Source organism: Scophthalmus maximus, chromosome 17 (assembly GCF_022379125.1).
Source record: "Scophthalmus maximus strain ysfricsl-2021 chromosome 17, ASM2237912v1, whole genome shotgun sequence".
In the NCBI taxonomy this organism is placed as follows: Eukaryota; Metazoa; Chordata; class Actinopteri; order Pleuronectiformes; family Scophthalmidae; genus Scophthalmus; species Scophthalmus maximus.
In genome coordinates, this window is record NC_061531.1 from 13,187,797 (window position 1) to 13,211,413 (window position 23,617).

The window sequence follows — 23,617 nt, forward strand, 5'->3', positions numbered from 1 at the left end:
TGATGGCCAGATGTTAACAAATGTGGCAACACATAAAAATCCAATGAAAATAACATGAAAAGACATTTCTTTTTTTTGGCCAGATTTATGAGGATCCAAAAAACACTTCAGTCTTCAAGGGAAAGGACGAACCAAGATGAAATTATCAGATTGCAGACAAAATATAACGCAATCGATGGTTACAAGACTATGGATTTTCTGCAATGTACGATAAACAACCTCAAACCTTCTAAAAAGAAAAATCAATAGTGGTACCTTTGTCAGTGTGAGACAGAGAAGCATTGGCTAAAACAATGTGGTCACTTTCAAATTCCACAAAGCCTGGAGCACAGGCCGGGGACTGACGCCTCCACTGAGGCGGAGAAAGTAGGTCTGCGTGGTACCCGAGGGAAGGCAGAGCCCCAGTCACTCTCCGTGGTTTGTAGCCAAAATGGCTTAAAGGCAACGAATTCCCCGGAGTGTACGCAACCTCTGGTGTCGGTTTCACATATCTGTGTTGTTCCGGGCGCAGGTTAACAAGTAAACAGCTCCAGTGGAACCATTTCCAAATGGGGCGAATAAGAGAAGTAAGAAAAGTGAGATGCACAGGAAACGATGATTAAATACAGACGTGTTTAGGTGCAGGAATAATAATAATAATAAAATAATTTGTGTTTTCATCCATTTATTGTCATGGTTTTCTCAGGAGGGCAGCATTCTTGGTCCTTTCATAGTTTTCTACAGGAGTTTGTCCACCTACGTTAATTCTTGCTGGTTTTCACAGACGCAGGTCATCAGGGGACCTGGACACGGTTTTGCTGATGAAAGAAGAGGGGTGAGGGTTAATTACAAGTCCAACACACACAATATAAAGTTGGCATGTTCCTACAGGAATCCTATCAAGCACTCAGAACCCACTAATGTCAGTTGAAATAGTTACCATGGCGATCGGCTGGGGCCTGGGGACTCCCAACCAGTCACACAGCTGATTCCTGAGAGGCCGCACTGTGGCGAGGTCGCTCTCCCTGGAACAAACACCCAGAGCGATAACATGATACACACTCTCGGCACTGAATTGATTTTTAATGTATTCAAAAAAATAAAAAATATAATAACAGCATCCAGTGTGGCCAACTAACCAATTAGTATCACTCAGCAGGGTCATGACATCATCTAGCACCTCTGGATCAGTGAAATCGTCGCAGGTCACCAGCATCTCATACATCAGGCTGGCTGTGTTCTTTCTCACCTGCAGTTGTCAGAAAACACATGTTCATGTTTTTTTCTTTCTTCGCTTGTTGTTACACAAAGAAAAGTAAAAACACAAACACTCACCATGACAATGTTAATACGCTGATGTTAAAGGCAGTTATGTCGACCATGTACACCTTCTTGGTTGAGTGTGTTTGTTGTCTTTCTAGCAGTTACTTATCATAACTACACAGCTGAGCCTGATGTGAATATCTTTAATTTTTGCAGGTATTTAGTTGGAAATAAAAAGGATTGAACAAACAAAAACTTTGACCTGGTAATGGTGCACAATGAAAAGTCATTATAATCCATGCTGAGGGGCACATGAATTCCAAATCTAATTTTTGAATCCATCCAAAGGTTGTCCAGCCATTTTGCCCCCAAAACCACAAAGGTCAATCTCACGGTGACGCTTCTATCATGTTTCATATATGTGTTGAGGACAGGTGAGCATCACTCGTCTTGTGAACTTACCACAGGGAAGGAATGGCCGAGCAGCATCAGCAGCTGGGACAGAGCGCTCTTTCTCACATCGCCCTGGAACTGGAACAACCCGCAGAAGCTGGGAAACACCAGTCGGCACGGTCACCACGGAACGGTTCATTCATTCATTTTTCGCTTTAGCTCTTTGTATCGTGTTTATATTTATCAATGAGTTGGGAGACTTACACGGCTGTACAGGTGCGCAGTTTCAAAATATCTTTGGACTTCTTGCACTCTTTGCAAAGAGCCAAAATATCCACACAGAACTGACGACTTGAGACACAAAATCACAAGGAGAATCAAAACAAAATCTTCAGTTCTCATTGATATCATCCTTTTTCTTTTTTTGTTTCGTGTTTGTTTTAATAAAACTCTTACTTCTCTTGGTTGGTGAAGATATCGAAGTTAGTCAGCATCTGACTGAGCATCTTAAGTAAAGGAATAATCACCCTAAAACAAAATTACAGGAAAAGACAACAGTCACTTACATCGCAGAGGATTTATAGAAATGACACGGAAGAACATCAGTATCAAAACTAAACAGTAATCATGAAAATAATTATTAAAAAACTATTCATTATAAATAATAAAAGCAAAATTAAAAAGTGTGTGTGTGTACCTGTCATTGTGGAGATTGTCTCTGAAGATGGACAGCAAAGTGTCTCCAAACTCTGCCAGAGCAACATCATTGTCCTGGATCTTTGTCAGATAGTCATTCAACGACTGGGAGGAGAAATTCACCTGAACAAGGGGCAGTGAGCAGCAGTTAATGTGGGAGCCAACTGAAAATACACAAGACGAGGTTGGGTGCAACCACGACCGTGTACCGATTACCGTCATTTTGTGTATAACATCACTCCCATGTTGTAAAAAACCCTGTGCTCGTAAAAATGAACCATGTGCTTATCGGAGAATGAGTGTGGAGCTGAGGGGCCTTGGAAAGAACAACAGTAAAAGAGATGAAGTCATCAGACTGTGGGAACGAAAGTGTTAAACCTTGACTCTGTGGGCTGTAGATAAACATAGTTACACTGAACCTTTGTGTCTGATTTCCTCATCAAGAATCAACCACCCAAAAATGAAACACAGAAATACCGGAAATACTTCCATCTACAAGGGGATTTATTTTTCCTCAGTGTTGGGACTTTATTTAGGACAGGTTCTTTTGTTTGGCCTCTGCAGGGCTGCACTGAATGCTCCTCTATCACCTTCATGGGGATTCCTGGAAAGTTTGTGGATGCTCCATCTCTCCGGCCCCTGTGATGTGCCTGTTGTGTGAGAATGGTAATGTTGGCCCACGTATCAATGCAGTTTTGGCCCAGTTTCCTGCATTTGCAACCCTGTACAAACATATCAGTCCTTCCCGTCTCAGAGGATGTATCTGTGGCAGAGAAACGCTGGAAGAGCGGGTGGTAAGAAGCATGACGAGAGCCAGATCGTCTCCGAGGGAATATGTTTACGGCCTCCGCTGGCAGAAGAGTTCAGCATTACTGGCCTCACTGCTGCTATTACAGGTTTTAAATCTATTTTTCTTTATTATATCCACTTACATTAAAAGTTAAAAATAACTTTCTTTATGGGAAGGGAAAAGGACCTTTTTCCAATGATCGGTTTTAACAGGTAAGGTCAAACTGGGGGAGGGAGAACTGGATCAACACTGGTTTGGGGCCCCAGCTGAGCCTCCCAAGTGATGGTGAGCAAAAGGTCAAGAGTGGAATGAAGTAGACAGACTTTTAAAGTTGTAATATAGCACTGCGATGCAAAAAGACTCAACTGATGGGAAATTCTGACCAGCAGGGACACGTTAGGATTTTTCTGGATGCGTCGGGATAGGGTTAGGGTGCTTGAAGCTCAAGTGGTTGGCACAGAGCGTGAGATGCAGTAAATCTGCCTGTAAACAGTCTGATCTGTGATTGTGAGGATTCATTGAAAGTCAGGTCTTCGAAAGAGAGACAGATTACTATTGTGCTAGATGTCTGAGCACATGGCTCCCCCTGCTGGTCTAACTTCCTCCCAGACCATAACAATTAACAGCTGATTTTGCCTGTCCCTACTTGCAGCAGGATAATCACCATCCAGAGTTGAATTATTATTATTGACCTAATGTATGTCATTTTCAGGGGAGTTCTGTCTTCCACACCAGCAGTAAAAACTTGAAACTCCACACGCATCAGCATCATTGCTTTCTTTTGTCTCATCATTATGTGAACGTTTTGTTTGTGTCATTAAAATGGGAGCTTAAAATTATAGATGCTTCTCCAACACAACATTTTAAGTGGAAATGAAGATTGATAAAATACTGGTGAGTGACACCGTGACACGTGATTTGGGGCCACTATATCATAGATTGTGCTAACAAGCAGGTGCCAAATATCCCATCGGTGTACAGGTGGTTTGAGATCTAACTGAGGCTACATCCACGCTACCACGTTTTCATTTTAAAAAACTGAAACGATCGCCCTCCACGCGTCCTTTTAACTTCATATCAGTATTAATCCCAGTCGACATTAACAAATCCTGAAAAAACGTATATCACGTGACCATTCACGTACACTCAGCATGTGCATGATTGTCTTCTCTGCAATTGGTTACTTAGTTACAGAAAACACTTAAAACGAGAAATGGCAATGGTGAAAAGAGCGGGGTCTTTTTTCTTGGACTGATGACGATGTGTAACTTGTACTTGGGAGCTCAAAAACTCTGTGGACAGCAGGCATATACGTAGCAGCGGTGATGCGTTTTAAAACGAAAATGTAGTAATGTGGATGTAGCCAGGGAAGGAGCCACAGTTTCTAATTTATACTAATTCATTGAACCTTTGTGTCCTGTAAGGAAGTGTCTGCATTTGCTTTTTCACTTTAAATTATTCACCCATCTTCTACAAGACAATGCTCTGCCCATCACAGGAGTTGACCTACTGTGGACTCGGTGATCCCGCCCACAGACACGGTGAGGCCGAGCAGGGTGTGGTACCGGTACTCAGGAAGTCCAAGCAGCTGGGTGATGTATGAGAAAGCTTGGGATGGAGCACTCCAGTTCAGACTGGTGGTCGTCTCACTGAACAAGCGGGAGTCAAAAGATTAACAAATATTGCTGCATATAACTGCTCCAAGTCAAGTTTTAATATTTCATGTGCCGTACTGTGCAAAAGTTTAAAAAACTGTACACAAGTTTACCTTTGTGCTGTTTTAGATGTAAATGATGGTTAAGATATTGATTTGATTTAGTTTTCTACTGATAAATAAATCAATTGCTTTTGCACTGTGCTGTATATTTAGCAAGCAGACAAACCCATGGAATAAATGTCTGGTAAAAAAATACTACTACTGCTACTATCAGAGTAAGTTATTCAAAGACAGGAGTAACTCACACAGGAAAAATGTTCCCCAGCTCCTCCCGGTGGGGGATGTGAGGTACCAAAGGCTCTATGCTATGGAGGAGGTGCAGGAAGATGTTGCCTGCGTGGGCTCTGTATCGGTCAATCTTCTCCGCCGCCTGCCTGGCCAGGCAGCACATCATAGAACTCACGCTGCATCATACAATGGATCGAAAAAGAAATGAAGGTGCTGTAATTCTATCAGAAAGTTATGGTAGAATACTTAACTGAGGTATGATTAAATCAGCAAATAAGTTATCAGCAAATCAGCATGCATTCTACCACGACATGACTCTTTTTTATATCAACTGTAAGAGTACACTTTTTACCCTCATCCTCTTCTATAATTACAAAACCTATTTGATCCAACTTGGACAGACTTAGTACTAAGTTACTGTGGCCACACCTTTTGACATCAAGTTGACTCAAGGCCATGAACAAAGCAGCTGGTGACAGAGTGAAGAGTTTCTCTAAGAGCCGGAGTCAATCTGAGTTTTTTCAGATTTATACTCACATGTCTGGCGAAAGGATCTCTGGAGCACCGCTGGCCACCAGTACAGTAACACCCATCAGACTGGTCATGGCGGCCTCTCTCACCCTGGGCAAAGTGACAGAGGAAGACTTAAAGCTTGAAACTGATATGGGGCTTGACCAGAGTCACCATGGTCAAAAGAATCTGTTTAAGCAGAGAAGTCCTTTGAAATAGTCTTCTACAACACATATGATTCAGAAGCTGGTGAAAGGAGGCATGCAGACATTTGAGGATTGTATTCCAGTGTCACTTGACAAAAGCTTCATGGCTGCAGGGCACAATTTACTTCTGTGAAATGTTAATCAAGGCATTCACTCAAAGGTCACACCCTGAAACAGGTGCACAGGCAAACGGCGGAGGCCCTGATTATTGGCCTATTTGCAAATGTGACAGAGGAAGAAAATAACAAATACTTATGTTGCAATAATAAAAAATTTGAAAGAAATGTGTCCCTGTGTGGGCCCGGGCTCACGCAAGAAAGAAATACTGATGGGAGAGATAAAGAAGTCTAAACGGGGAGAAAAACAGATTCAAGAAAAAGAATGAAGGGAAGAATCAGAAGGAGCCCATCCCATGCTGTAAAGGGCAAGTGACAAGCCTGGTGACATTCCTGGCGAGTCGGTAAGCATGGCCTGGGGCTACTACTGAGACAGACATGCATGTCATGTCTTCATGTCCCGAGGTGGATGGACAGAAAAAAAAACACCAGAGGGCTTGGGCAGGAGAACATTCCTAATGCCTTAGGCAAATTAAACAAGCATGTGTGTTGTGGGCTTAGTGCGACTGTCTTTGTAATTATATTTACAAATGTGTATCGCTGAGGACATTTCACTCACCAGGCGCCTATATCTCCTCGGCTATCTGTCGTGTAGTCATTCATGCTTTCCAGCAGCGTGCAGTACACCTGGGATACATTTTCTGAGCAGAGAGCAGAGTCTGGGGAACCGTGGGGGTACACGCCCACCGTCAAACACAGTCTAATGGAGAGTGAGAAAAAGTTCACACAATTAAAAAATACTCAACAAGGGGACAACAAGAGGGATATCTCATGGACAGGGGGTTATTAGATACATTTTTTTAATTAGGAGGAGGAAAAGCCAAAGGGCCAACATGTCATTCAGGTCCTGCAGGTAGAGTCAGTCAAATGTTTATCTTACAGCCGACACAACTACGCAGTTAAGCTCGCAGACAGGCAAGACAAAGGACAGAGGCGAGACAGAGGGGTCTTTGTGCCATGAGCCTGAACCATCATCGAATAACTAAAATACAAAAATAGAAAGAAGAGGAGAGAGGAATGAGAAGATAAGAAGTCAATAGAAATGTACATGAATTCTTACTGAGCAATTGCTCTGATTGCATCTCTCCTCGCCTCAGTAAAACTCCCTTCTTTCTGGCTGACAGCGCACATCTGCTGGAGGCCTTCAAAGATCTACCAAACACACACACACACACACACACACACACACACACACACACACTTTATGTCTAAATACTGAGGCAGTGAAGTTGTCACGTGTCTTGAAAATGTGCACGTAACTTAAAACATACCTGCTTCAGTTTGCCATGGATCATAAATGTTGGCAGACAGCCGAGGGCCAGGGCAGATCCACAGCGAGTGAGCATCCTTTGACTGTTCAGTCCCTCGATGTACTGAGATACCAGGACATCTACACACGTGCATGTAGACACACAAACACACACACAGCACTCAGAGATTTGTTTCAAATTAAGACAAGTAGAGTATGGCCTGTGGCATTATGAAACCATATTCAACCTACCTTGGATTTGTGGGTCAGCCTGCCCTGCCTGGTCCTTGTAGTATTCCTCACACAAGGCGGACAAGGCTGCTACCACTGCAACCTGCAGAGACAGGAGGGAGACCAGTGAGAAGTAAACAACAAATAGTGAATTCAGTGATTTCAAAGAAACATACCAGCTGATCAAGCTCACCATAATGCCATCCTTCGCTCCACTAGACATATGATAAGGATTTTGTATGGTGTCATCAATAAGCCACTGCCAGTCAACTGAAACACAGTGTCACAACATCAGATACTTTCAGGACTGAGGCTGAATGAAATGAAACTGTTTAAAATAGCTTACGTACCAATTACGGCGTCATTTTTAAAAGGCATTTTGGACAGGGACAGCTTTTCTATGAGGACGCACACTGCATAGACAAAAACAATAAAATCAGCTGTACAATAGTGAAATATCACTGCCCTTGATGATTTTTATTATGTTTCGACCTATTAAACACCACTGTGCTTGTAGACGTACTTGCTGGCCTCATTAGTTCTCCACCAAAACCCCTGGATAAAAGAGCATAATTTTAACATGAATCCAAAATGACACTTGAGATGAATCAATGATAATTACATAAGTCTTCCTACCTGTACTGTTTTCTGTTGTGTAGCTGAAAGTGTCAAATGAAAATCAGTAAGAAGACATGTGGACATAGTTTATGCAATTTGAAGCAATATTTTTTTTGGGGGGTGCCACTTGAGGTCCTCTTACCGTTTGGTGAATGTTTTTTAGTGCATCCACACATTCTGAAGGAATCATGTCCACCACGGTCCTACAGGATAAACACAGGGAGAAGCAACAATTCAGGGAACAGAGTCAGAAGGAGCTTGGAGTCTTCCCAAGTCTTCTTTTTCTAGCGAACATAAAATTCACGCCAAAGGCTTAATCAGGGGGAGTTTTCAAGATATGACTATGAAGAATGAGAGCTAGAATAATTCGATTTGTCAGACTCTTCTAACCACCTGGTAGAAAACAATTTGTCCCCTGCAGAATAAAAATATATTTTTAACCCTTTTCTCAAGTTTTGATTTTGCTTCCTAATCCAAACAAAAAGGAAAAAAACCAAAACACTTGAGACAGGTTAAAAACTTTATTTATTGTGACAAACAGATTGTTCTTTTTATTTATTTGGCTAGAAAAGCATTTGAGGATTCTGGAAGTCCCTTTGGACTAACATGAACCTGAGGTGTTTATCTTTCAGAGTCAATGAAGCTCAAGCTTAAAGATGGGAAATGCGACGTAGCCTGGGACATCCACCCGTCTCTATGATCCTGTGAGATGATACTGAAAAGTCTACCTGTCAGTCTGAAGGCCATGTTTGTACAGAGCATGTATGATCTCTGCACAGGCCAGGATGGCGCCATGGCGACTGTGGAGGTCGATACCCACCGCCAGGGACAACAACTTCGGCAGAACTGAAACCAACAAGGCGTAAAGCACATGGTCAATCTACTCATGAGCAATAATTATAAGTTCCTTTTCAGTTCCAAAAAGGCCTTTTTACTTTTGAAAGCTCTACATTGCCTGGGGAACAGGTGAGGTGACATTGTTTACCTGTTGTTGCCATATAATCAGGGGCTTGAGGCGTCAGGTTGTGAAGCGCTTTACTAGCAAGCTCCCGAATCACACTGCAAAAACGACATGAGAGATAAATACATAACTGTGATATCTTTTATGTCATATTTGCTGAAATCACGATGGGTAGGACAATACAAGCACTTACCCATCCCAGTGGTTGATCTTCATGGCAATTAAATGATCTATCATGGCACCGGTGTACTCTGGGAAACTAGCGATGTAAACACTGCGAGAACAACAAAAAAGCAGAGAATGAATTCCAGCATCTGGCATGTGTGGGGGAAAAACAAAAAATCAACTTTATCTATTTATGTTCCTTGTTGTGTGCAGGCCTTTAGTCAGTCACACCCTGAGGCTAACATCTTTTTCCATTTCACAGCTTGTATATTTGCTCTTCTGCATTTCTGCCAAAGGTGAACAATCCTCAAAGTGTTGTAGCTTTTCTCCGTTTGTTTTGGACACACATTGTTCACTTCTAACACATCAGGTGCTAAACTGCTCACATGATGTATATAGTAACATAGAAATGTCCATGCTTTATTTAGTATCTTCAACCCTTAAATTGTGGGTTTTAATATCAACACTAGTTTTAAATGGCTTTGATTTTCTGCCAACAATTTTCAATATTTTGATTTATGTGTTAAAAAGTATTTCTGGGTGCCTCAGTAACCAGAAATAATTATAAGTTTTCTATTTTCTGTCCAGTACTTCCTGACACAGTTTCCTTCCAGATGATTACAAGTGATATGAACCCTAAACTAAAACCTGTGTCAATGGGACAACACCTGCTGCCAACACACTTTAGGCACTTTATGAACTTCCCTCGTGAGTATTATGTTTCTTACCTGATGGTCAGATAGCAGTTGTTGACACTCCCGACAGTATAGTAGTCGGCTGCGGTTAAAATGTTAATACCATGAGGAAAAGTTCCCTATTGAGACAAACAAGCAACAATGAGCTGATGTGTTTTCAGGGGATTGTGTAAGAATGGTCGACATTGTTCATCACTGAGCAAAAGTGAGATGGGAAACAAGTGATTTGGCTCCAAATTGAATTTTTTTTTAGTGCTTTATGGCTCAAGGACTGTTGGAAAGTCAAACATTGGCTGGTAGGCGAACTGGGAGGCCATCTGTTTCCTTCAAAACATGTTAGTAACAAGGCATGTTCGAGCAAGACCTGGCCACTTGGCACCAAATAAAATTCAAATTACAGCGATTCTGTTAGTCATAATGCACAAGGAGTCAATACTGCAGTCACAAACCTGTCTGCCGACATTCTCCTGGAAGGCAGCCTGGGACAAAATGAGACATTAAAGTCAACTTGTGTCATGTAACTGTAGATCTTTAGTCAAAGAGATTGGATGAGGTCAAGCCGGGAACTTACAGAGGCGGCTCGGCGGCAGTTGATGTTTCGATCAAACACAGCAGTGATCAGCAAAGCACTGCGGAGAGAAACACAAACTGTGAGTTGGGGAATATAAATGATCTGATGCAAGACAATTACCAGGAGCTGAACACTGTGTGCAGTCACAGTACTTTGTTAATAGTGTTTTTTTGTCACTGAATGATTAACTTTAATTTCTATTTTGCTTATCATACACAACTTACGGATGAGTAATGTAAAATGTATTTCTTCCAACTATAGCATAGTGGAAAGTATCAAATGTGCTTCTCTGTGCTTTTGTTTATTGACAATAAACCAATCAATATGTATCTTTATCTATATTTATCTGTATAAACCCTTGTATTGTCTATTTTTGGAAAAATTGGCATATATTCACACATTTCCGTTACTGAGATACTAACCTCCTCAGTGAGTCCTTGTTCACTGCACCGACAGTGTATCAACATCTTTGCAATTTGTAAAGAATCTCAGACTCAGATTTTAAAATGATGTCCAAGGCGAGGTTACATCATCACCATAAAACAGATAATTATAATTTTTCTTCTATTGTTTTGCGTTGCACAGGTTCCCGGCACAGCTACGTAAGCACATATGATTAACCACGATGTAAAAAAGGGAAGTTGTCTGTGGCAACGTTTTGAACCTCAGCATCCCCACACTCTGCATTGCCTCTACACGTTCTCGGAGGGGTGAATGTCAGTTGGTTAAGGGGGGCGCAACATACTTATAGATCAAAAAAACAGACCTACACTAACTGCTGTAAGCTTTGTTTGCTCTCCTTCCTTGCTATCTGCTTCCTTACAGAAAGATCCAGGCTTGCAGCTTAACTAACTGCCCCTACCCCGAGGGCTCTAGGAAACAAAACGATTGCACTCTGGATCATGCCCATTGTATCTCAGTAATTGTAACTGTGGAAGTAGAGATACAACTACTGTGTATGCACGTGCGGCCAAGACAGTCAGTCCCACATTCAGAAAAGTGAGTTTTCTGTAAGTGTCATTGAGCTGTGATGAATAGAGCAGGAACCAGCTTGTGGGAGGCGCTGCTGCCAAACAGCGACCGAAACCTAAAGCAACAGGCGAAACCTGGCAATCCTGCAGGCTCGAGGAAGGGAGGGTGTTGTCGCGACTACTGATGATAATGCAGATTATAAAAGGTAGTAGGGGTTCAAACTGACTCTGCTGAGCTGGTCTGCACAGTCAGAGGCCACAGGTCCATACACGTTTGCGAGAGAAAAGAGATCAAGGAGGAGGCAAACCGTTACTATTGACAAAGACTGAGTGCACGTCACTGGATGATACTGCACCTCAGTTTGTCTGCACCGGTCGCTGATTAGATGTACAAGGTCTTACTCGTCACTTTGAGGGATAACTCCTGCTTCTGATCCTGGAGGAAGGCGCTCTAAGGCATTAAGCATTTCGGCATTTAGATTCAGCTTCATTAAAAACTGTATATTGACCAAAAACAAAGTCAGAATCTAAGATTTAACATGCCTGAATAAGCATCCTGGTCCCTTTTTACATAAAAGTCTCAAAAGCAAACAAAGACTGAATGCTGAATTGACAGTGATTGTCAGAGAAAAGCCACAAAGAGCAATAATATAAAAGTCAACATATGTCTAAATGGCAAAATGCCCAAAGGATTATACATTTCACCTGCTGTATTTTTTCTTATTTCCTTTTCCCATTTTTAAAAACAGTATGGTTTGTTTATGAAAAAAAAGGTTATTATTTCACTGCCTGTTAAGCATTTTACATGGTTTGAATAATCTGTGGATACATCGGCTACTACTGCTAAGATTGTTAAATAATAATAATAATCAATAAAATCAATAAAAGCATCTTTGCATGTGCAACAATATCTAAACAATATTGAATTCTACAATTAGATCTTCATTTTTTATGTGACAGGGACCTTATAAATAAACCTGTGGTGGTTATAATGCCACAAAAATCCCCAAATGTCCTTCAAGCTCCCTACCTATGTATTTCAACTCGATTGACTTTCCCGATAGGAAGCGTTTCAGAACATGGGGCTCCTTTAACTACAGAGTGATTCATTATTGTGTCAGACAGGGCACACAGGAGCAAATATTAATTTATACAAAAGAAACATTGGCAACGAGCCACATCAACGGCATGTGCTGCTTGGTAGCAGGGACGTTTTTACTGCTTGGTAGCAGTGACATTTTTACTGAGACAAAACACAACAATGAAATGTATGTACCTTGTGATTTAAATGATTTGTCATGTATAAATGCCAATACGGGAAGTCTCCCAACGTGTGTTTAATTAAGATAAATTGCCCACTGCAACCCTTTTCACTGCAGAGGCACAAACCAAACAGGCGAGTATTCGTGCTGGTTACGTGGGGACACGCATCTATTACTAGAGAAAAACTGGTTTGAAGCAGTAAATAACTGCTGAGAGGAAAATCCATGTATCATCTCTGTTAAATACAATCACACAGTAATTCAGTCTGAGCTGCACATAAAAATCTTTCTGATTGCTTAATATGCATATTATGTTAGAACTGTTTGTTTTAGTTGTTCTTTTTTTATCAGGCTAACAAATACACACTCACCTTCATTAGGTACACCAACACCCTCAATATTAATTTGAAGGGCGTGGTTTTTCAGCAACCTTTGCATGTGATGTTTGCATGGGAAGGGAACGAAGAGGAGGGTTACCTGGCAATCTCAGTGACGAACGGTTTGAGCTCTTTGGGCTCATAAGCCCTGGCGAAAGACCAGCACACGTAGCAGGCGGCGTCACGCACATTGGAACCAACGCTGCATGCTCCCCTCTTTTCCTCATAGGTCAGGGACTTGATGATGAGTGGCACAACTGCAAGCGGACAACAGAACAGTTTTATCTCAGAAACAAAAGCTTAGATCAAAGCATGAGAAGAAAGCTATGTCCAAAGCATGTTACATATACTGTATGCAATCTAAAAAAGTCAGGAGAGTTACCTGGAATCACAATAATTCATTTAAAGCAAAAATAAGATGGAGGACAAGAAACTATCAAAATCCTGGGACTTCTATGTGGTATTAGGGAAACACAGAACGTGATTAGATGTATTATTTTCTTTGAGCTCTGCTCACATATAATGGGAAATAAAACGGAACAAGAAAAGCAACAATTTCACCTGCATGTATGCAAATGTAATGACGATTTTGCGACTGAGCTCGACTTGAAACTTGATGCGTGGTGTTTATGTAATTTAGATTGTTATTATCCGGGATCTGGCGAATGAGGCCCATGTGGTCATTTCCACAAAAGAGAGAGAAGGGAGCAGGGAAGAGGAAGACCCCGTCATGTAAATCATCCCTCGAGGCTCGACTAATATCAAGTGCATCGATGTTGCCTGAGGGCCCTACTGTTTGGGATGAAGCCCCACCCACTTGAGAGACAACACCTCAGAGAGAGGAACTCACCACACAACTAACATCACCAAACACAGCACACACATGCACCGCCGCACACATTCACAGGCACACTCTCAACTCTCAGCACATATTGTAGTGAATGTCCTGACGAGACACTAACGCTGGCTGTGGACTGTGTGGAGCAACACCTCCGCAGGTTAAATACTCGGGAGAGGAGACCGTTGCTACACCAAGAGAAGGTATTTAATTTTTTTTATCTTGCCTTCATTAATAAGCAAGAAGCGTTAAGTTACATTTACTTATATACTACACTATGTCAAGGCCTTTTTGTGTTTTTTAGATAAAGGTACTATTCACTCAATTGTTAGGTATATTTAACGTAAGAATAAGCTTTGCATGCACCTCTTACCTATGGATTGTAAATGGCCGCTGCAATGACTGATGCACGAGTAATGTTCAAATTACCCCTCCTCAGCAGAGGACCTTCTTAAAAAAGTTCAAAATATTAAATGTTAAATATCATAGCCTTTTATTATTTACAATATATTTAGACTTTTCTGTAATTAAGAAGAAAAAAAAACACCTCAGCTCATAGGACCACACTTTTAAACAGTGTTTTAGACATCTTTGGGTTTATTGATAGTGAACTGCAATCCTTTCGAAATGGGATTTTCTAATGCATTTCACTTCTTGAGAAGGGAGTGGCTTTGCGTGCTACTACAGTTGGCCAGAAACTTGAGTGACAACTTCTTGCGACAGCGCATGGACAAGCAGGTTCCTCCAAGTGACACCCAGCTACACGTAACTCACAGCTTTAGGTGATGTTTCATTTCAAAGGCAGACTCGGAGTGCTTCAGATGCCACTGACTGCACCTATTTCGTCCGGTGCATTGCATGAAACGTTATTTAAGAATAACATCTCACACTTTAGTATCTCCGAAGCTTGTGAGCTCATCAAATGATGAATGAGTGTATCCCGCAGGTGTAGTCATGGGAAGCAGGTGGCTGGTGGTTCCCACGCCGACAGCGCAGAGTTTAGTAAGGTTGAGGGAGAAAGCAAGTCTCTGCATGCCCCCCAGGTCTGAGTTAGTAAGCGTCTAGTCTGCCCAACAACTGCCTACCAAGCGCCTTAGCAACTCCCTAACTTTTCAGGACGTGAGTGGAGAAAATTCCGAATGATGGACAGGTGAACACACACGGCGAGTAGAATCCTTTGTAGGCCACTGCCGCTTAAACAAAACTCCACCAGGAAAGGAATGCACGCATGCAAAGATTCAGGTTCATATTTGCATACAGCAGACAGTTTATCATTATATATTTAAGTATTTCCCTGCCTGGTGTCAAATACAGTGTGAAGGAACAGTTAGAAATAAATTTGCCCGAGGGCGCAGTGTTTTGTGTAGCTAGAGGTTTTTTTGACCGAGCGAGCAGCTAAAGAAACACTGAGAAAACAACGTTCCAGTAGGAACCTCTCTCCACTTGAACCAGCCAAACAACTTTATGAGCCTCACTACTCAGTGACCAAACTGCAATGTGCTGTGTTTTTTTTTAGAAAACCTGCATTACAGTCAAGATGGAGACTGGTCAAGAACGCAAGCCAAAAAGACCCCACTACATTCCCCGACCGCCTGGCAAACCCTTCAAGTATCAGTGTTTCCAGTGTCCTTTTACCTGCAACGAAAAGTCCCATCTCTTTAACCACATGAAATACAACTTGTGTAAAAACTCCATCTCCCTGATGTCACAGAAAACGGGGCAAACGGCCCGGCAGGTCAAAGCCGTAGCAAAGGGAGTCCCTGTCATATCCAAGGATTGTCCGAGCCCCGTGCAAGCAGTTCAGAAAGACAGTCCTGAGAAAGAGGACGCTGAGGAGAACAAAGATGTGAGCAGAGAGGACACAGAAGAGGTAGACGTTGGGTGTGAGAGTCCTGTGAATAAAGACAGCCAGAATGTTACAACACCAAATACAGTTACAGAAAGGGAGAATAGCGAGAGCAATGAAGCCACGTCTCTGCCACGCCCATCTGCATTCTCCCCTGTCACACCCAACCGCGATGGAGCCGAAGCCTTCAAGTCATCTGTGCAGCAGTCAGAGGATTCGCAAACCCCTGCTCCGGCTTTCAACCACCCGGGCTTCCCATGGGGCACGATTTCATCATCCATCCCCTTGAAACCATTACCCTCTCCCGTGGTTCCTGAATACCCGACTTATCTCCTGCCTGACCGGCCCCTGTATCCGTACTACCTCTCGGGAAATCCCCATGCAAATGAGCCAAACTCTTCTTCTTTCCAGCCGGAGTTTCTGGATCCCCAGAGGCCCGTGATGCCACAGCCCATAGCCCCACCTCACACTTCCCTCTTTCCAACATACGCATACAGATACTGCCACCCTCTTCACCCGCCCCCTCCTATGCATTACACCCTGTACAGACCACATGAGCTCTCCATGCCAATCGCGGGACCCAGATATGTTCCTTTGGATTTTTATGACCAAACCCTTAGGCCCAAGGATTATGACTTATACATGCATTCACATCCCAGACACAATGGCCTCAGCACGTCTGCACAAGAGCAGAGCAACCATGGGCAAAGTGGGGACAAAGGGACCAGGCTAAGCCCTAAAGAGGGTTGTTCGGCGTTGGGGTCCCCGGACAGACCCAGCCATGCACACACCATCCAGAGAGACACAGAGGCACTGCACTACACCAGCATGGGTGATTCTCAGACAAACACCCAACTAGAACACACAGCTACAGCCGTGCAAAACATGAAACCTGACTCAAGACAAGAGGAGTCTGCTGAAAGCTTGCTGAATTTAAGAATTCTGCATGTGGACAGAGGGTAAGCAAATCCCCTTTTTTTTTTTAAAGAAAAACAATTATTTTTTGGCTTAACTAAGCTGCAGTTTATTGTATTTACAATAATGTTAGTCAGTCCTTCAAATGTTTGTTTTGGTCTGTCCCTTTCAGGTCGGCAGAGAGCAGCAGTTATTCCTCCACATCCGTCTCTGAGCCATGTCCTGAAACTGCGTCGGAGCAAGATGAAGAGGACACCAGAGAAGATCTGGCTCCACTCAACCTCTCAACAAGAAGACAGCACAAAGAAAATAGTCCATCTGACCACAGACTGAGGTGTTCTGATTCAGAGAAATTGAAGGGGGATGAGTTGCCTCTGAACCTCAGCCTTCGAGCTTCTCACAGCAGCCCTGAAAATCTTCAGCAGAGGCCGTACGATGAGCTGGATGAAGAGACGTGTGACCAGAGGCAGACTGCAGCACTGGCACTCTGTCAGCTAGCGAGTGCAAGCTCCGCTGTCTGCTTGAGTGACTTCAGCACTGCAGACAGGCCCGCAGAGTATTCCACTGGTACTGGAAGTCTTGGCTCTCAAGAGGAGACGAAGCAAACTGGCCTGAAGAGAGCAAAGAGTGGCCAGTCTGAAAACAACTGCCATAAACCAAAGAAGCGAGCGAAAGCTCAGGGACGGGTTCTGAGGAGGAGGCCTCGCTGACGCTGACAACTAAACTATGACTGTTATGATACTTGGTAATAAGCACATAATGTCTCCAACCTTTACCACTGTAAGCCTCAACATGAACAGATCAACTTAATGTTAACATATTAACTGAGCACTGAAAGATTTAATTATTCAAGTAGAGGAGGATATGACAATGTCTACAGAACTGTCACATGGTCAATTGTAAAAAATAAAAATAAATACGAAAACTTGATAACTTGAAACAAGCTATCACAGGTTTGTGCACATTATGTTTTGTTCTCATACTTGATTTGAATAGGTGAAAAGCTTTTTTATAAGGGTTCTCAATATTTAAATCTGAGATGTGGTGATGCACTGTAAATGTAAATATTTCAAATAAAAAACTGACAAAAACTGAATCATTTATAATAGTCCATGCATCTCGTAATAACGATTTCAGTGTGAATTTGTACAAACACGTACCATCTGGCAATCTGGAAGGCAGCAGCAGGCCTCTTCTACCCAGTTCTGCCAATGCCAGGCAGCCTCCGTGCCAAGCATTGTCGGTTTCCTGGAAGCTTGGAACACAACACACACACAATGCAGGTCAAAAAGTACAACTTGTTTTCTAGAATAATGGGGCTGCTTGAAAATGTGTCCCTGTGTGATAGGTATTTTTGAAAAAAGATTATGAAAATAAATGATAAATAGCAGAACATCACTGACGCGTGAACCTACCTGAAGCAGTCGAGCAACGATTCGACCACCTCATCAGCCAGCTCCTTGGGAAGCCTCCCAGCCAACCTACCAATGCTGAAGGGTTGGATAAAATAAGTTTAAGTAAAATAAAGTATTTTGGAGATGCAAGAAGACAAGAAGCAACAAGGATGACTTTTTATTAGCTGTTACAAATTTGCTAAGTGAGGACAGATTGTTACCCCTTTGCCGCGGACCAGCGCACAATGGTTTCCTTATCTTTTAGTCCCACCAGCAGATTCTCTGTAAAAAAACATGTAAACCTGATTTCCTGAGCAGACGCACTGCAATTACAAACTTTTCAAACCGGAGGGGGAGGCCACAACACACCAATAACTGTCTCTACTTCTTCAGGTATATCATAGTCCTCCTCCTGTTCCGCACGAGGAGTCGGAGCATCAGCAGCTGTAGCCGACTGGGACACGGAAAGGTTTGCGGCGAGGGAGCGGCTGCCTCTCTGGTACCTGAAAAAACAGGCACACATTGTTTTTTAAGACTCTTAGATCTGTGCCACTTCGTGAGCAAAACATCTTCTTACTAATAACAATAAAGTGTGTTGTGAGTGACACATTTGACGTAATGTAACAGAGACTGTGTCTTGACAAGATTCTTTAAATTGATGGCACTCCTGTGTTTAGATGTTAAATTTTAAGCAACCACACAATTAATGTATTTATAGGTTTTGTGTCTCACCGCCAAGCAGCCAAACGTGGCTTCAGGAAGGTGAGGCCAAGTCTCTGGATGAGTTTGACACCAAGCTTCCTCAGCATGGCTTGGTTGCTCTCTGACAGATGTTTCTGCTCCAGACACTGCAGAATTTTAGGAGCTGGAAAACACATTGAGACTTCATTATTATTATAATCAAATAAATTAATATATACCTGAATATACATAGTATACAAGTTGGGTTTTTTTGATACCTCTGGCAAAAAGGCAAAGAAAGGCATATACTTCTATCTTGCAGGTTTACAATGCCTTTGGGCTGGATATTTTAACATTTACATAAAGGATATTTGCAGATCTCAGGTACACAAAGGACAGACAATCCCAAATGTTTTGGATGAGGTTCATAAACCAGTTACAACTGGACTTTGTTTACAGAAACTGCCAGAAATGTGCATTGGATAACTTGTCAGTAAAAACTCACAGATCATTGCTTACTATACTTTATGAAAATAACCCGATGCAATCAAACATAGGACATGTCAATAAACACAAATAAGTCTGTTTCCATAGGCAGAAGCAGATGTACTGAAAGCTTTGAATGTAACAAAAACACTCACTAACAACTCCTATTCAGGAAATTCTAAATGTCATCTCAACAATGCCATATTGCTGCCATGACCTTTAATAAATGATATTAAATGACATTACTATGGGCTATGCAGTCCACCATTTTACAGTCCACGTACGATAAATTACATAATAAGGTCACAAAAGTGTGTCTTTGAGCTTTCACAGAGGTGAAAAAACTAATATCTGTTGCTATTCTCATATTTTCTTTTATCATTATTAGTTTTCTATCAAAACTGTTCTCAAGTTGGGGTCACCTGAACTGTCGTTGACCTGCTGAGTAGCCTACAACACAGCAAATAAATCTAATACTCATTCACCACTCTACTGCAGATACCGTAGATATAACTGAGAAACAAGAGAGCCTACCGTACTGTAGGAGGTCACCTCGTTTTCCATGTTTGAAAATCGTTGCCTAGGGAGAGACAAATCAGAATCAGATATACTTTATTGATCCATGGGCGAAATTTGGTTTTGTTACAGTTGCTCCAACAAAGAATAGATACACAGTATACACACTACAATATAGTATTTCAGTTAAGGTGTTTATTGAAAATAGTAAAAAGCAATCTAACATACTACGCCTGTAACATTTGGGAGGGCCTCACACATTTTGAAATGGTAAGTATGAACAAACATTTCCACTTTTCAGATTCTGTCAGGAATCAAATAATCTTTGATGAATTCAAACTAATTAATATAAGGACTAATATTAATGAGTCTATGTGTTTATTTAGTGTGACAAACCCTCCCTCTGTTTATTAGAAACCGCATGTCACGTTACACTAAACTCTTTTGTCCCAGTCGGGGTCCCGTAGGATGATGATTCTGGTTTTCCCAGAAACCTAAGTACATACATACCACAGACTATGCACACTTATTAATTTCTGGTTATTACTTTAACCTCAATGTACACAAAAAAACATTTATGCATTGCATACAAGCAGGGATCTTAGAGTTGTTGACTGAACAGAAAGAGCCAGTTTCGAACACCCAGGCACCACAGAGGCTGGGGCCTGCCAGATCTTTTCATTACAATACATGAATTACCAAGGAACACTTTCTAAACATGTTACGCAAGTTTACGTGCCAATGATGTGATTGCAATGTACTTGCTTGAGGGCTGATATATATACGTTACCTTAGTTGACAGGGAGTGACTTCAAACAGTTAATATTCGCTGGCTAAAAAAAGCGAGAGGCGTCCTTGCAACAAAGTACCCAACACCCTGATCACATTTGCTGGAGAACTATTTATCTTAAAGCTGAGGGTTAGTCACTTGGAGAAAACACACGCAGCAGGTGCACTACACACCTGCCAGAATTACATTAGTTATTGGGTGAAGCATACCAGTCATGTCAGCTCTTGTAAACAACCCGTGGCAGTTTCTAATACAGCAGTGCCCACAGATTACACCGGCTCAGAACAAACAGACAGGCAGGCGTACACACACAACCAACTGAGTGTAATCTGTGAGTGTGTCTGCGTGTGTTTACCAGAGACTGCAGAGTACCATCCAGCACAACAATGTCTATGAGTAACTGGTCATTGCACTGGGATATAGTGGCGAGGCTCCAGTCCAAAAAGGCTCCGAGATGCTTCTGTGTCACATCGGGGCGTGTCATGAACCTGTACAGTCATGCACAGTAAGACAAGAAAGAAATAAAAGGTTTCATTAGGATAAACAAAGGCAGATGCCAGCACAGACATTCTAACAACAAGCATGCCCTCTACTGGTTGGAAAACTAACAGTTAATAACTTAACCTAGTTAGTATAATCAAACTAACTAATCAAATTAAATAACATAGACAAGTTAAAGAAAAACTTGAATAATCAATTCTGGTAGCTTTTAATGAAGACAATTTTAATAAAACAACATTCAGGACAGTATGATTGCATGCTCACCCTGAGCACTCAGAAATACAGACTGAGCTGTGAAGCCACTCTAGGCAGAGACTGGAATCTTTGTCATGACTCCAAATATGCCTGAGACTGATTTGAACTATGGCCAAACCTATAGACACCCTATGCTCATCATCAGACAGTGTGTAAGAAATGTGTTGCTGTTGAGTTCTCCATGGTATAAATATGATCAAAAAGAATAACTGAATTTGAGATAATTTCTGTTCATATCGTCTATCAACATCACTGGAGGGGAGACAACCACAAAATTTAAAATACTATGTAATCACCTGTTTATGCACTTACTTTGATACCAGTAGAGGTGCAGCATTCCTGGGACTATCTGTGACGACTAGATAAGACTGCAAGCAAGCAAAGACACGGTTATTCATACAGTATTTCAATTTTGAAAGGGAGGTACAATGGTGATTATTTTGGCGGTAATTACTGACTCTAAAACAACAGAGGGCACTTTGTTAAGAGTTACTTTGTATTACATAGAATTACTGCTGCCAAACTTTTAGACAGTTTACAAAGATTAGTTTTTTTAAGGATCTGCCAATCCTGCAAACAAAGACAATCCATTACGGGGATCAGAAACCTAGACATAAAGCCCAATCTCCCCAACACTTAAAACCGAAACAAAAATCAAGATTTTTTTTAATACTTGACTTGCCTTCACAATAGCTAAAATGCGGTCCATAGTTGGCTCCCTGGCCATGCTACCGTCTGATTCCAGATGTCCATCCATACGAGAAAGGTCAAAGGGTAGGAGGCACGTCATTGACAGCCACAACAATAGCATGAAGCGAGTTTCCCAAGTCTGGAATGAATACATGGTAAAACATACTGCTTAGAACAAACATAAACACAAGCCAAAATTGCAGGAGGAAAACGCAGAGAGGTGTGATAGCTGTGAGGGACTGGATTATTATTATTTTTACACATGGTAGGCAATGCCAGTCTCACCTCAGAGTCTTTGGGATCCTGTCTGGAGAGCAAGTCCAGAACTGGCTTGAGATCAGCAACTTCATGGGGGAAAAGCTGCATGAAGATTTTGTGACCTCTAACCTAGAAGGAAAAAAAAGAGATAAATAACACACTCTACGGCTTGTATCACCGAGCAGGATTGCTGAATTAGCTATCCAGCTATGTAAGTAAAATAAGTTATTCAGGTTTTACTCTGTAGCAGTGGATTTTCATTGACTTGCCAAGCTACTGTCTGCAAAGATGCCGTTTATACTGACCTTCGAGATGATGTAGAGAAACTTGAAGCACAAGTGAACCAGTGAAGAGGGAGACTTCTCACTTCTCACAACATCCAGTATCATGTTCAACATCCATTCTAATAGAAAGTTGAAAGGAATAAAAAGAAAAGGGGGGGGGGGGGCGTTTTAATAATGCACACACAAAATAAATCTAGAGCACCAATACGAATCAGAGTCCGTCTTATCATAATGTACCTAGATGTGGGTCCAACAGATGGGGCTGCTCTTGGTATCTGTTCATTATCACTGTGGGACAATAAGAGGCAGAATGTGATGGAACTGCGAGCAATCTGAAAACCACCGACATGAGCAAAGCACTAGACTAATAAAGACGTGTTTATTCGCGGATTCGTGAACTCTGCTGAGGACTGTCTCACCCAGGAACCTGTGTGTGGTGGACTCCGTTGCCTTCGTGTCCCCGTGGACCTCCTGCAGGCTGGAGATGAGAGCTCTGGTTCCGTCGCTCTCGCTGAAGCCGCCCAAGAGGCAAGTTGTGACAACATTGTCGAAATCTTCGCCACCAGAGCAGCCACTGTCTGCGTCTGACAAGGCCATTTTTTGCAAAGCCCTTTACCTCACAAAGAGTCCCCTTGTGGATGCTAACGAACGTTAGCGCTCAGCGGTATACTGTAAGTTGTGGGCCAGTTAGCTAGCTAATGTTAGCAAAACAGTAGAACGAGTGTGGATGGAACGAGCCTTGGAAACCTTGGCAGGTAATTATTCTAGTGCGTATTGACTTCACGCGAACTGAAAATGATTTCACTACTCAAAACCGTGGCATTATTACCATAGATGTACTATTTAATACCTATCGCTGTTTGATGCTCCCGCAAGTGCGTAGTCTGCTTCCACGCCCCTCCCCGGTACGGTACGGCGAGCGAGAAGTGCCAACAGATAGCTCAGAATGTGTTTCTATTGCCGTGGAAAAGAAAAATGTATCGGTAGTTAAACGGGTAGTAAGCGATTTTAATCCAATACACTTTTCGTAAAAGAAAAAAATCAGCGAATATCTCCTCACGGATCTGTTCTAGCTGTCGGTTCTGTGTGTGCAGAAACAAAACAGTCACCAGTGCAGCGCCAGTCCAACTACTGTCCAATCAGATCCCTGGGAAAACCAGAATCA

General features: G+C 42.1%; 2 protein-coding genes across 3 annotated transcripts; one reads left to right on the forward strand and one right to left on the reverse strand.

Moving 5' to 3' along the window:
- Positions 1-647: 647 nt before the first annotated feature.
- tbcd (tubulin folding cofactor D) lies at positions 648-23,542 on the reverse strand. Of its 2 annotated transcripts, none has more exons than XM_035615169.2 (39): positions 22,872-23,542; positions 22,690-22,740; positions 22,474-22,571; positions 22,196-22,297; positions 21,903-22,049; positions 21,533-21,588; positions 20,820-20,952; positions 19,693-19,738; positions 18,724-18,856; positions 18,361-18,494; positions 18,213-18,273; positions 18,013-18,087; positions 17,758-17,852; positions 13,099-13,255; positions 10,389-10,446; positions 10,267-10,296; positions 9,851-9,936; positions 9,151-9,231; positions 8,982-9,055; positions 8,725-8,842; positions 8,139-8,199; positions 8,015-8,037; positions 7,902-7,933; positions 7,729-7,791; positions 7,572-7,648; positions 7,400-7,481; positions 7,170-7,288; positions 6,959-7,050; positions 6,458-6,598; positions 5,604-5,687; positions 5,084-5,242; positions 4,632-4,770; positions 2,333-2,454; positions 2,092-2,163; positions 1,900-1,986; positions 1,705-1,792; positions 1,119-1,228; positions 920-1,004; positions 648-782 (listed from the first exon to the last, which is right to left on the reverse strand). In XM_035615169.2, the coding sequence occupies exons 1-39, from the start codon at positions 23,047-23,049 to the stop codon at positions 774-776; spliced, it is 3,558 nt and encodes a 1,185-aa protein (XP_035471062.2). In that variant the 5' UTR covers positions 23,050-23,542; the 3' UTR covers positions 648-773. The 2 variants fall into 2 exon arrangements, with proteins under 2 accessions (XP_035471062.2, XP_035471060.2); XM_035615167.2 differs by having other exon boundaries at positions 648-797; positions 22,872-23,541.
- Positions 13,866-17,693, forward strand: znf750 (zinc finger protein 750). The gene is made up of 3 exons (XM_035615188.2): positions 13,866-14,039; positions 15,353-16,641; positions 16,770-17,693. Exons 2-3 carry the CDS (start codon positions 15,374-15,376, stop codon positions 17,305-17,307), a joined length of 1,806 nt encoding a protein of 601 aa, XP_035471081.2. The 5' UTR covers positions 13,866-14,039; positions 15,353-15,373; the 3' UTR covers positions 17,308-17,693.
- Positions 23,543-23,617: the final 75 nt, after the last annotated feature.

Coding starts and splice junctions, on each gene's coding strand:
- znf750 (XM_035615188.2), top strand. CDS start 15,374: ATGGAGACTGGTCAAGAACGCAAGCCAAAAAGACCCCACTACATTCCC. Junction 16,642..16,769: donor ATTCTGCATGTGGACAGAGG/GTAAGCAAATCC, acceptor TGTCCCTTTCAG/GTCGGCAGAGAGCAGCAGTT.
- tbcd (XM_035615167.2), bottom strand. CDS start 23,049: ATGGCCTTGTCAGACGCAGACAGTGGCTGCTCTGGTGGCGAAGATTTC. Junction 18,857..19,692: donor AGGTGACCTCCTACAGTACG/GTAGGCTCTCTT, acceptor TGTGTTTTCCAG/CTCCTAAAATTCTGCAGTGT. Junction 8,200..8,724: donor CATGGCCTTCAGACTGACAG/GTAGACTTTTCA, acceptor TTTATCCTGTAG/GACCGTGGTGGACATGATTC.